This window comes from Pieris rapae, chromosome 1 (assembly GCF_905147795.1).
Source record: "Pieris rapae chromosome 1, ilPieRapa1.1, whole genome shotgun sequence".
NCBI lineage: Eukaryota > Metazoa > Arthropoda > Insecta > Lepidoptera > Pieridae > Pieris > Pieris rapae.
In genome coordinates this window covers 5748234-5762415 of record NC_059509.1, presented here as the reverse complement: position 1 = coordinate 5762415, position 14182 = coordinate 5748234, and the positions used below count along the sequence as shown (strand labels likewise).

The 14182-nt window shown below is 34.1% G+C and overlaps 3 protein-coding genes across 9 annotated transcripts in view; 2 read left to right on the top strand and 1 right to left on the bottom strand.

Moving 5' to 3' along the window:
* Positions 1-4586, bottom strand: part of LOC111004083 (protein grainyhead) — a 70262-nt gene extending 65676 nt beyond the window's left edge. Inside the window, exons 1-2 of one of the 4 annotated variants that reach the window (XM_022274923.2) lie at positions 4432-4586; positions 2118-2749 (exon numbers count right to left, since the gene is read on the bottom strand). In XM_022274923.2, the coding sequence (XP_022130615.2) occupies positions 2118-2653 (536 nt within the window). In that variant the 5' untranslated portion in view covers positions 2654-2749; positions 4432-4586. Of the gene's footprint in view, positions 1-2117; positions 2750-4065; positions 4373-4431 lie in introns of those variants that run through there. The other 3 variants (XM_022274926.2, XM_022274927.2, XM_022274924.2) reach the window with 3 other exon arrangements.
* Positions 4587-6558: 1972 nt separating this feature from the next.
* Positions 6559-8968, top strand: LOC111004057 (probable elongation factor 1-delta). 2 transcript variants are annotated; one of them, XM_022274876.2, is made up of 7 exons: positions 6559-6708; positions 6888-6974; positions 7089-7178; positions 7326-7514; positions 8055-8190; positions 8511-8752; positions 8888-8968. In XM_022274876.2, exons 2-7 carry the CDS (start codon positions 6888-6890, stop codon positions 8924-8926), a joined length of 783 nt encoding a protein of 260 aa, XP_022130568.1. In that variant the 5' UTR covers positions 6559-6708; the 3' UTR covers positions 8927-8968. The 2 variants fall into 2 exon arrangements, with proteins under 2 accessions (XP_022130568.1, XP_022130570.1); XM_022274878.2 differs by lacking the exon at positions 7089-7178.
* Positions 8969-12194: 3226 nt separating this feature from the next.
* LOC111004055 (cytoplasmic tRNA 2-thiolation protein 2) lies at positions 12195-14035 on the top strand. 3 transcript variants are annotated; one of them, XM_022274874.2, is made up of 4 exons: positions 12195-12586; positions 12709-13070; positions 13251-13517; positions 13821-14035. In XM_022274874.2, exons 1-4 carry the CDS (start codon positions 12322-12324, stop codon positions 14031-14033), a joined length of 1107 nt encoding a protein of 368 aa, XP_022130566.2. In that variant the 5' UTR covers positions 12195-12321; the 3' UTR covers positions 14034-14035. The 3 variants fall into 3 exon arrangements, with proteins under 3 accessions (XP_022130566.2, XP_045490400.1, XP_045490397.1); XM_045634444.1 differs by having other exon boundaries at positions 12444-12586; positions 12800-13070; XM_045634441.1 differs by having other exon boundaries at positions 12495-12624.
* Positions 14036-14182: the final 147 nt, after the last annotated feature.

Sequence of the window (14182 nt, the reverse complement as noted above, 5' to 3'; positions counted from 1 at the left end):
TCATCTCGAGGGTTCACCGCAACGAGTGCGAGGCAATAAAATAAGAGAAACGGGAGAGGGGAACGCGCGGAGGGGGGATCGCTGTCGTCCGATCATGGAACAAGGCATAAACGTTAGCGAATTTATTTAATAGAACTACAAATTGAACCTATACCATATATTATCTGATATGTAGAACTACTTGTCCATTATTATCAATTGTGAAGTATAGCTATACGTCTGTCATTAAGAGAGAGATACAAACAAAAGGTTATTGTATCGATTATTGAATATTAATAATACAAAAGCGTGAATATATTTTAGTTGATAAAAAAATATTTATTATATATTATATACAGAAAGCACAAATAAAACTCTTATTGTTTGTACCACAGAATAACAAAAAGTCATCATTAAAGCCTTGGAGGCGCGGCGGGTGAGGCTGTGTTGCCTCTTGGCGTCCTAAACGATTCAGCCGAGTTTTTATCACTCACCTACCAATCCATATCGAGATTATTTATTCATTTTAACTAAAAGCTTTTTTTATATTGAATTCCCCTATCAAACCTTTAGAGACACGATGAACGCAATTATAATTAGAAGTACCATTATAATCCTACATTTGCCTATCTTAACAACAGTTTTTTATGGACATGAGTTTTCAATTTACTAGTTTATAATATTAAATAAACGGTTGTGTTGCACGTCAGCCTACATAGACATTTTTGTAGATTTATACAATTTACAACATTTCTTATGATTTTTGTGCTCTATTGTAAATGGGAATAAAAATTTCGTCAATTGTTAATTAATGGCTTAAGAGATAGTTTTAAATACTTGAATAATTAAAATGAATATACACAAAATTAAAAAAAATCCTCGACTATATACTTTTAAATAATATATGTAATGCTATTTTTTATTTCTACATTTAGATGTTCTAAACAAATGAGTATAGGAAATTACTCATAAAATAAAGAAGAAGCATTTGCTTTTTAAAGTTGAATAGTTTATTATATGACTTGACTGTTAAGAATCAATTTTGATTATCGACTACGTTATAATTTAATTTGCTACCAAAGTATTTAACACAACGTTGTGAATGAATATAAGGTGCATTACTGCGATGTAGTATTGTCAGATTATTTCTTTTGTCTTCAAGCCTCGAATCAAACCTAAGTGCTAAATGAAACAATACAACTTTACTACAAACTTTCCTACAGTCGAAAAATAAAATTGATTAAGTACAAATGCATTTTAACAGAAAAAAATATTTAATGTACATTTCACCATTTAAAAATTCATAATATGCTATGCTTATCGGGCTATGTATTAAAGCATAAATAGAGCTAGAAAATACTAATAAAAATCGAGATATCTCAGTCTATTAAGAGCGATTTAACGACTGAACTACAATAATTAGTAGTTGAATTGAAGTTGGTAGAATACGCAGCATCGAAATGTGATCGCATGGTGCGAGAGAGGCTTGGACTCGGCAAGTTCAAGGTGAGCACGTCTCTCCACCCACACAAGCCGCTCCTAGTGCCTAGTGCTACAACCGTTACACTGGACCTTAGAGACCATACTATACGAACTACGCACCCTACTACATATTACTTTATGCAACTTAGTCTTTCAATAATTCCAAATCCAACTGCACTGTTGATGAAAATAAATATTTGCATCAATACAAAGATTTTCGTAACCTACATATACTCATATCGTGAACCTGAAGAGTAAGTTATTCTCACTAGCGACTAGTTCGAATTAATAAAATGTTTTTATGTACGATATTCAATTTGTAAAAAAGTTTATACAACATATGACTAATATAAAAAATTAATAAATCTGTGGCGTTACAACCTTTTTTTTAAGGTCTTGGCCTAGATTTCTGAATCGTTTTCATGTTCATATTTAAATCAAATAGGCAAGTAGGTGATCAGTCTCCAGTGCCTGACACACGACGTCGATTTTTTGGGTGTCTCACCATGTTTTCCTTCACCGTTCGTGCAAATGTTAAATGTGCACATAGAAAGAAAGTCCATTAGTGCACTAAATTATCTAGGGTAAAACCGCAAGAAACACCTAAAAAACAATATAAAATATTCTATAGTGAGTAGTAAAAAGTTTGTAAATACCTAGGTATCGTGATGACTTGTCCCAATTCATCCGCTAGCACCAAAACTGTGCCTTGTCCGGGCGCTCCTACGACAACTGATACTCCTCCATCTACCAACTGTCCACTGCCGCTAACCAACTGTCCATCTTCAAGCTGCCCACTGATCATTTCTACTCTTTTTTGATCTGGGGTAGTAGTATATATAACTGTCTCTTTATCGTCTTCATAAATGAGATCTATAGGAGTCTTTTCGTCTATCGACTCCATTCCCTGGTCATATACGTCCGGCTGAACTGGTACTTTATTATCGGGTGCATACGCGGCCAGCCCATGGGGAGAATGGCGATAAGAGTGAGCTTCAGGCGGGTAGCCGTCGTCAGAGTCCATTTCTACTTTGTGAGGATAGTAGTCGTGTGCTGGCTGCACAGGTGTCATAGTGGCAAGCACGGCATGAGCTGGAGCCGGGGACCGGGGAGTCGAAGAGGGCGACGCAACCGCCCTGGGTGTGCGGGCTCGCTCGTCGCACGCGCCCGCCGGTTGTGGCGACGCGGACATCTCGCCGCGTTACTCGCTGGTTGTGACGTCTTTGTGCAGGCGGAGGCGCCACTCAAGAGCGCCCCGCTATCGAAAACTAACACTTCTTTCTGGATTCTGAAAAAACATCCCCCGTCAATAATAAAGCGGATAAAATAAATTTACCACTAAAGTATTTCTTAATACAACACCATGCTCGTTTGTGCCCAATATGTATATAAAGTGGTTTGTTTTGTTTATAAACTACTAAAACAAAGAACAAACAAAGCGGGTAACAGCTGATTCGAGTCCAGTTAGAGCAGAACAAGTATTAAGTGGCACCTGACCGGCCAGAACTCGTTCAGGAACCACGTCTGGCGCTCAGAAGCACCACCATACGGTACAAACTGGAAAGACTATAACACATCCACGTGGTTGTCGAACTTGTTATACCCTTTATATAACAATAACATCAAGTAAATTTTAGTCACCAAAATTACAATATTCCTTTTGTCTTACTGACAAATCATTCGCAGGACGTATTGAATACTATGTAGTATTAAAAGTATTTTATAGTAACAATCAATGGAATAATGAATATTCATAAAATTATATCCAAAAATCAAAAGTTCAATATACTTTAACTTAACAAATTTGAACGAACTTTCTGATCAAGCAACAGAAACTTTCATGCTGAACCTATATTACGGAGACTGCGAAGGCATTCAAGGGTGAAAAAGAGACAAAACATTAGCCTTTGTTCCTATAAACTTAAGTATTAATATATAAGCTAAACAAGGATGGATATATGTTTACGAATCGGTCACAATGATTATATCTGGCCAATGTTGAAATTCGATATAATTTGAACAAGAAAATTGATTGCTTCAGATTTTTTATGTATAAAACGATTTACACTACAATCTCCACCTCAGCTACAATGTCTAACTAGATATATTTGTAGTTTTATTAGCAATTTATTAGTTTTATTGTTTCAATAGAAAAACCATTTTTATTTTTCAAACCGTCTAAAACGCAAAACAAAAGCTTAAGATTATATACCGAATATACATTGTTTATTATTTTTAACTAACAATTTCATGATATATAAATATGTAATTACGTTGCATGTACCGCGCTATATCCATACGTTTATATATATATACATGTAGGTATACTGTATAAAGGTTGTTGTCTCGCGGCAGGAGGAAAAATAAAAACACAAAAAGGCTTCGCCGCGAAGTTGGAACGTCGAAGTGTACCTACGCTCGCACACAGATAAACAAGCAACACTACCTTCTTAAAAAGCTCGCTCGCTGCATGCCGATATAGGAAACTTACATTAAAATTAATTGAAGGTTGAAATATTTGTAGGTACTGGTAGCCGGTGTTAATACCTTCAATGTATCTTTGTTTTATTTTTCAGCCATATACGATAATAAAAGGAGGCATACCAACTCGTGTAAAACTCAAAAGATTTTTGAAACAAATCGTTCCACGATTGTGGAATGGAACTTCTGTTAAAAGTAAACTGCCAATTGAAATAAACTGTAATCGCCATTGCCTCTAAATCACTGAAATGGGAAGGAACACAAACGAGCACGCTATTGCACTGAAACTAAGGTCGGGGGCGGTAAACGTCCTGGCGCAGATCGTCACGCACGCGCGTCAAACTAGTATCGTGACGTCACAGCTCGCCCGGCAAATTCACAAAACCGGCCGAGCTGCTTAAGCGAGTATGCCAGCAAGCGTCAAGCGGCGCGGTGCAGTGAGGAACGCGCAGTCGACCGACCCCGACGCGCCAGCGGAGGGTCACGTACCGTGGCCGGGGGCGGCGGCTCGGGTTGCAGGCGGCGCGGCCAGGCGCGGGCGCGGGGACTGAGCACACGGCGAGCGGCGCTACGGAGCGCGGGCGCAGGTGCTCTGAGCGCAACAGCCTCCGCGCGCGGACGCCGCGCCGCCGCCTCCCCGCCGCCCGCGCCATCCACACACCAAAACGACGAATTTATCTTCCGTTCATGCAGGAGCCCTCAACCCCAATCGCTCACCTGGATAAAGAACTTTCATTCTTATAGAAATCAAGTCATTTTACTACATAGTTTTATTCTATTTTATTTTATCTATATTCTAAAAGGTTCTTAAACCTTTTTTGTAGTAACCCCTTTGGTGGTACTGTCAACAGTAATTAGATAATATCAAAACAATTGAATTAAATTTTAATATAAAAATGTTAATTAATAAAAATATCCAACGAAGTAAATGAAATGAACTATGAAAGATATTTTTTTATATTCGAAAGAGAAACGTTCGCAACATTCGAGACACCGGTTGGCTTGTTCGCCTGAGGCGATGAATGCCGCCGCTTCCACAGTATCAGTTATAACACAAGCCATTACTAAATTTGCGATCCAAATACTGAAAGTTTCTCTGCGAAATTCAAGTTTCACTCATCGACAGTGTCCTTATTCACCTCAATTATACAAGGAAAAAAGTTGTGATGGTATTCAATTTATATAAAGATCTAGCCGTTTAATATGACTATAGATTACTTAAAAGGAACATGTGGCTAATTCATTTATTTACTTATTTTATTAAATTAAATATTTTGTTAAAATAAATAGATAAATGCTTAAATTGAAGACAAGTATTTAATAATAAAAACCATGATGGATTGAGGTCTATTAAATATTCTAATTTATTTGGTCATCGTAGGTCTCGGATCAGACTCTTGAACCGGAATGCTAGTAATCAGAGAAAACGTATCCATATAGGGCAGAATATCATAATATATTATTATATATAAAATAATCTATGGAAAGGTTATCCTTCAGGTTACAAAAACTATTTTTTTTTACCACGTAGGTTAGAAGGGATGAACTGATAGCATATTTTTAAATATTTCTATTCTAGCTGTTGTGTTGACAATACATTTGAATACGTTAGATATATGACTGGTCAGCTTTTTAACGACTATAAAACTTGATTAGGAGAACTCGGTTTAAATACTTTGCGATGTCTCTGGCGATATCGTGACTGTAAAGAAACGAGGAGATCACGATTTGCTTACTTCGTTAGTGCTAGATCAGCCTCTGGAATCAGTAGAATGGTTCGTCTGCCGGTTCTTCTGGTTTGCCTAAAGGACAGCTTATTAACAAATAATATTAACTTTTTAGCTACCAGAATTCATGATAAACTATAAAATTCAATCTCTCTATATTAAGCGGATTTTATTTCTAATTAAAAAAAGCATAATATGACTAGCGCCATAACTCCGACACCCATAGCACAGCACACGCTGGCAAATTAAAATTGGAACATGCAATCGACTTTTCATGACATATTATTATCATTAATGTTTTAGTAAAAACTGACTATTGAAGAAACCTCTGAAGATTTATGACACAAATAGGATAATAGTAATAGGATTGAAATGTATTTTGCTATGAAAATAGTGCAGTTTCGTTACCTATGTTGTTTGTACTATATTTAATGAACTACTACTAGCCGAACATTCAGCTTATTGAGACAAAATGCAAATTTACATACATAAATAACAGTCAAAATACAACGATTCTAACAATCACATCTAATTAAAACAACAACAACAGAGACTGATACTGTAAGTTATTTATTTTAACAATCGGAGATCACGGAAAGACTGGATAGGTTTAAAGTATTGAAACAGTATAATAGTAAACATAATAAAACTTGAAACTTATGTGAAAACTCATCATAAAGTGAATAAAACTTATAGATACTACAGATAATATATTAAATTATTATACGAACAACATTTTACTTAGTTAATAGGCGTTATTCAATGCCTTCAATCCCTATTGCCAATTATTGGTGAAACTGAGGTAGGCGATTTTCGTAAATACTGGAATATGTAAGTTGTAACTATAATATAAGCATTGCGTAATTGTCAAAGTCAAAACGTTTAATCATGACGTTCCAAGTTCCAACTTGTCAAGCAACGACACGAGTTCTCGACTTTCGTTCTATAAAACTTTTGACCTTTCCCATAAAAACGTTGGATTAGTTGGAAACTATCTAAAAAATCGAATTTAAATTGTGTGATTTAAGCTCCCTTTAAGGTATGTATTTAAAATATTATATTATCGACTGTTTCGTAAAAATACTTAAATTTGTTAATAAATAATGCGCTTATTCTAACCTCGCAATCTCGAACTTTTACTATCGTTTGAAAATTATTGTAAGAACTTTCTATTAAAATTGATAATGTACAAAATTAATGAGTTTGTCACTGTTTCAGATGTCTGTTTTAATGCATGAAAAAGTTTGGCTGGACAAAAATGTGTATAATGAGGCAGAGAAAAATTACTATGAATCACTTAACAAGGTAAGTTTACATTTTTTGTATTGTAATGGTTTCTTAAGCAATTCTTTTTTAATGAAAATTTTAGTCTGAATTTGTTGTAACTGATCATTCAATTACTATTTTATCTATGTTTAGAGTCAAATAAATCCACTTATGGTGGTGGGATCATCTCTTGCTAGTGAGGTTGCAAAAGCAAGACAACACATTAAAAATTCACTAGAATGCGTAAGTAATGCAAATTACAAAATCCATTTACATTGTATTGCTATATAGCTTGTAGATGCATGTTATATTATTTAGGCTGGAAATATAATTCAATGTTATGTTGCCAATTAGCAACATTAATTCACACTCATGTTTTAATTATTTCAGATGGATAGTGTTGCTTCTTTAACTGGAGTACCAAACACTGAGATCAACTCAAAATTAAACAAATTGGTCGAAGAAAACTCAGAGCTAAAGAAGGCAATGGAAGAATTACGCAAACTTGTGATCAGCCTTCAAGCTAGGGTAGATGGTCTTGAATCAACTGAAGCCAAACCACAACAATCTGCCTCCAAGGTATTTAAAATATTTTATATCTATATTAGAATCTATTAGGGTTTTCAAATTTCAACTACAGTTTACAGTCAATTACAATATATAATTTATATATATCTTAATATTTGCAACAAAGGCTTGAATACTGAAAACTAAAAATAAAAACTAATACATGTTAATGGGTTACATAACTGTTAAACATTTACATGATCATCCCTTCGATTCAAACTGTTGAATTGTTGTTGTTGTTGAATTGTTATATATCCACAATATTTGAATATCATGTTATGTTATTTCTGTATTAAAGAATTTTTGAATAATAATGACATTAATTGACATAGATTGATATAATATATTGGTTGTCAAATATTTATGCTTTTCTTTTTGCATTCAGATATGTTTATATATATATTACTAAGGAAAATATACTATAATTTTTACTTCCTTTTGTATTATTATATTAATAAAGTAGCAAACTTAATCTTGATTATTGATCTTTAACACAAGATAGAACTATAAGGTGGTATAAAGTACACAGGATTAATAGAAATATTATTTTAGGTTGAGGCAGCAAAAGAAGAACAAGAGTCAGATGATGGTGTTGATCTATTTGGATCTGATGACGAAGAAGAAAGCGCTGAAGCTATTAAGCTGAGAGACGAAAGACTTGCTGCATATAATGCCAAGAAAGCAAAAAGTTGGTCTTAATATATTTTTAAATGTAAACTATGGTCTTACAATACTGTTAAGCAGTACTAGCCTAGTGTTTTTGGTCTTAGACCCAAAATTTACTATGTTTTCTAGTACAGAATGGGTAATCAGCTGTCAACCTATAGAAAAAAAAAGTTGACCAAAACAAATAAACAATTGTTTTGCTAGAGGATTATTGATACTACTTTTAGTATATTGTACAAAACATTTGTACAATTGTATGGCATAGCAATATTTAATTACATTCTTCAACTAAAAGGATATATTTAAAAACACATAAAATATCTATAACACTTTATTTTTCAGAACCTGTACTTATTGCAAAGTCTAATATAATTTTGGATGTTAAGCCTTGGGATGATGAAACTGATATGAAAGCACTGGAACAGGCTGTAAGAAATATAAGTACAGATGGCTTACTTTGGGGTGCAGCTAAGCTTGTTCCCTTAGCTTTTGGAATTCACAAACTGCAAATTTCGTGTGTAGTCGAAGATGATAAAGTATCAGTTGATTGGCTTACTGAAGAGATTGAGAAAAATGAGGATTTCGTAAGTATTACTTGTTTTTCAAAGTTATGATGGGGAGGCTAGTTCTGAATATTATGTTTAATAGACAATTTACGTTTAAATAACAATCGACTTTACTATAAAGTTCACAGAATAAACCCACTTTAATGCTTCCAGGTACAAAGTGTTGACATAGCTGCCTTCAACAAAGTCTGAGTTTGTAATGTATTTTTAAAACAAATAAACAATATTTTTCTAGGCATTTCTTTTTTTTAACAAGTACAATTAACTTGGCCGTTTATTAATTTATGGTAAAAAATTATTGCACCACGATTTATGAGCTCACAGTGGGGGTCCAATCCAAAATGGCGACCAAACTCGGCCCGTTCGTTAACTGCCATCTTGAAGCTCTCTGAAAACTTGGTTAGTTATCAATGTACCATAGTAGTTTATCCTTTTAAATTGCATTAAATTAAGTGTTTATATGTCGCAGCCAACTAGCTTAATTAGCCATTTAACTAGCGGCATAAAGATGTTCAGCCAGTTGATCAAACAGCTAGACCAAATAACTTGGATCAATGACGTTTTATTACATGTCTAGCCTGTTGACTGTTAGTTTAAATTTAATGCGATTTTCTGCCACTGCCAAATTCGAAACCTAACTCTTCAAACTGTCACTATGGTGTCGGAAACAAAAATTTTGGTGGAAAACATTCCAAACATTCATGAAAATCAACAAGTACCTAGGTACAACTGAATATGTTTAAAAAATGAAAAACGGCTTAATGTAGAAAGTTGCCAATACTTTTATTAAGTTATCTTCGTTGCTCTCTTAACATCGTAACATTCGATGGAACCACTGAGAAAAGCAGTGGGCCCCTTCTTCCTTAGGGTCTTGTCTATGGCATTTTAGTGCACTTTCACATCTTCAGGGCTCGTAAAGCGAATCCCTCGAATTTTAACTTTAGTTCTTGGGAATAAATTAAAGGCGCAGGGTGCCAGGTCAGGACTGTATGGCGTATGACTTATTATATCAAAACCTGCCATAGTCATAGTCAAACAACAGATGTCAGAACGTATTGTCGTGGTGAAGGAGGATCCTGCTTTGAGGGCGCTGCCGTCAAGTTTTTCCCAAGACAACAAGCACTTGGCCGGTCATCGAATGGAAACACCCACTAAGCTGAGTGTCTTTTGGTTTCGCTAGCTAGTTAGCTTTAACCACCAGTCACGATGTCAAATACATCATTTGAGTCTCTACCGTTGAACTCATCTAATATTCGGCGACACCAGTCCATGTGAAGGTGTTTCTGGTCTTAAACTAAACTATGGGGAATCCATCTGGTACCAAGCTTCCTGGCGCCTAAATATTTCTTGAACTTGACCCATACCAATGCCTAGGCTTGCCCGTATCTACTGATAGGTCACTCTCTTATCTTCCTCTATCATGCGTCGCACAGCACTGATGTTATCTTCAGTTGTCGCTGTAAAAGGACGTCCCCCACGTGGATCATCATTGTTCATCATCGTTTAACCAATTGTAAACACGAGATGGGGTTCCATTAAGAAATGCTAATCACAGAATATTATAGCTTTGTTGTAGAGTAAGACCACAACGAAAGTCATATAGAGTAAGACCACAACGAAAGTCATAAAAAATCTTTGACCGAAAATTTTCTCACGTTAAGTTCATTTTCACGTGTAACAAGAGTTTTAGATTTGCCGCCAATTCACAAAAACAAATGAAAAATGAATGCATTATACTACATAAGTTCTAGAGTGTGCGCACTTAAGTCTGCGGGCGGCCAAAGTTTGAACTATAATCTTCTAATCCCAGGCCGCCATGTAGGGATGTTCATGTAAATAAATATCTATATTTTTGTCGATATAATATATCGTAGTATTCTATCGATACTTTGCGATATATTGTACAAATATATCGATATTTTCGATAAATCATAAGCGATTTTTATTTAACTAGTCTATAATATTGGATATTAGATAGGGTTCAGGTTGATATCAGTAAAACAGAGTGCAGAAAAAGATCTTGCAAAAAAAAATTTTATTTACTCTTGGCTTGCAGTCTGCTTTAAGTAAGAAAAGCCGGTCAAGTGAAACATCTGAGAGCTACCCACCATTGTTAAAATTTTCAATGCTACATAATAAAACTTTGGGAACTGTAATCTACCCACACTTCTAATGGGTTTTCGTTAAATCTACTAACCCCTTAAATAAAGCGATAACTCATCAGAAAGACTTTCGTCTGTTTTATTTGTTTTCCAATTCCGCGGGACCAGTTTATGGTGATCGCTTCAGAGACTATAATCCGATGACATACGCATTTTGTCGGAATTGTCCGAATCAGATTCTGTTGTAGTACATGATTCATCCTGCTGAGTTTTTTTAAATTATATCTTTAATTTTACTAACGGCATTTTCGCAGGCCTATGGATCTTCAAAATCAAGTTTTTTGAACCTCGGGTTCTATATTGTAGCAATAGCCAATGATGATACGTGTTCTATAGCGCCCATTCGTTTGTTAATCTCGCTAAGGGTGTGTTTATACCTCCTTGATTTAATGTTCTACAACTATTAGGTTTTTCAGTTTTGATATCAATTGCAGTGCACTAGTGGAATGACCTTGGCACTAGAACAATATTTATCTGCAGCTATATAAAATTGGGTCAACTGTGTCATGCCATGTCATCGGTTCAAATCCATTCTGAACAAACATACAGTCTAGTTAATTTCCATATTTTATTAGAAGGTATTTGCTATTAGTTTGATTTTATCTAACATTGTGCTTGTGCCACAATACAATGTAAAATTCTTAATCTAGATAATATGGTCTATATTCTGTCTGTGGTAATGGTATTATTTATTAAGTGTGGCCAGATCAGAAGATTTTCCCCGACATTTAGGGTTTTCTCAACCGAGTTAGCGCAGAATAGGGGGAAAGAATATTTGGGCGTTTTTTTAGAGGAAATTCAAAAAACACCTCAAATACAGTACTTTTCCTATTGTATATCATGTTCAAGATTTTTAAACTAAATTGAAATATGAAAACATCGTCAGGATGGGATCCGTGTGGTCAACCTTACTAATGGTATATTCGTTTAAGCTGTCAAACGGTGTCATTTTAATTATTTACAAATCCTAAAATTACATGAAAATTCAGTCAAACCCTAGAATTTTGTTTTTTGGATTTGTAGGTTTTTGAGAATTCTTTTTTACTAAAATATTCTATACCAAGAGTCACATTTGCTTTCAGGTTATTCTCATGGTGACCCAGATGTCGTGGCTATATGTGTCCAAAATATGATGATCGGTGGAGCAGCGTCTTTCTCAACGAGTGATTTCTGGGGGAAAACAAATAAGTCTAGGAGTACGTCACCGAGACCATCTGGCAGCACATTTTAATTAACCACAATCACGTGCCAATGGACTTTGTATCTGGCTAATAAATAAATTGAAAAAAAAAAATAACACAATCACATTTTTATGTGGCCTGTAATATAAAAATCTAAAATCCAAATCTTAGTTTCAACCTATAAAGTTTAAAATATAAAAAACTTCTTTTCCATTTACCTACAAAATTATTTAAAACCTTTGAAATGTTGTGCAAGAAATGTAATAGGGAAGGAACATTAGTTATAAGAAAAGTCTTCTTCTTTTGTGATGCATGTTTCATAGCGAATATTATTCATAAATTTAGGGCATGTATTGGTAAAAACACAAAATTTACCAACGATAACAAATCTTTGATTTGTTTATCGGGTGATATTTCTTCTACTGTTTTGCTTGATTTAGTAATGAATGGGATAAATTTAAATACTCATAAGAAATTAAGAATTTCTCCAGTATTTTTACATGTGACTGGTAGGTTTTGTTTCATGCGCTTAATGGTTATATCATATGTATGTATTTCGTTATTTGCTTTTGTTAGTAACTGGTCTGTTTAGTTAAATCATTATTTTACTTAAACTATTATTTGTTTATAGGAATACTTTCAACTGATGACAGTGTCTGTAACTTAATCATGGATCAATGCAAGAAATATAATGTTGATTTAATATCTATGAACATTTCCAGTATGATAACCGAGTACAAAGATTATTACGAGGCAGACAGCAGTGTGAAAAATAATAACTTCAGATTGCCAACTATAAATAATTTAGTAAATAAGATTTCACCCTCAGCAGAAAAAGACTTTTCATCTAGAATTAAGCAAAAAGTATTTTATAAGGTGGCAAAAGATTTGGAATGTAATTCAATATTTACCTCTGAAACAAATACAAAGTTGTCAGCAAAATTATTATCAAATATTGTGATGGGTAGAGGCTCTCAAATAGAAAATGATATTGTAAGTGGTTTACCTATTTTCATATGATATTATTATATTTTACTAAGGTAGTACATACAGTAGTCATTGTGATAATCTCTTTGTTTAGAAATTAATTCATATGAGAAGTAAAGTAATAAATACTTTCTTTCTATTAACTTCTTTCTGCAATGTTATGCTTTAAATAACTTAATTTTTTAGGGTTTTGCTGATTGCCGTGACAAGGATGTTAAGCTATTTAGACCGATGAGAGACATAACAGATGAAGAATTAAATCATTATGTAAGAATAAGGCATTTATCATCTGTGGACAAGTCAGTTTCAGAAATCAATTTACAGTCACTCATAGCAAATTTTATATCAGACTTGGAAATAAATTCTCCAGCTACAATATCAACAATATGTAAAACAGCAGACAAGATTAGTTCTGCAGATGATAACAGTGGCAAACCTTGTCAAATATGCCAGGTAAATATGTAAAAGATTTTTAAGCACTACACTCCATTTGTATATATAGAACAAATAGCAAATTTCCTTTAACAAGGTTTATAAAATTACACCAAAACTTTATGATAGTACAATGTGCATTTGCCAATCTATTTTGTTATTTTCCCATTGCCAAATAATCTTACAGGGTAGTGTTAAGTCAACTGGCCTCTTTAATGTAAAATTCCACCAATTACTTAAGTTCACTAATGATTTCACCATTGAGAATTGCTATTTAGAATTATAGAGCCTGATATTTTATGGAAAAATTTTCTTCAATTTCAGAATAATTTAAAAACAAAAGTTGATAAGTTGACAGCTACTGATGCTACTGCGTTTTCAAAAGTTGTTTCTTCAGGGGAATACCAAGCAAGTCTTCTAACTGAGGACATTGAATCTGTAACTAAAATGGAGGTATTTCCCCATATATTTGAAGAACTCTGTTACAGTTGCAGCAAAAATTATTATGAATTTAAAACAAATATAGGATTGCATTAAAATTTTGTTTTATTTGCAGCATATTTTTAAAAAATACCGTGCGAATTTTCTTGGCGCTAAAAGGTTTTCCTTCAGGCCTGTACTAACATAAGACATATTCACTCACATGCCTTTAAATGGCAGAGGTTTTATTATGAGAAGCTCGAGAA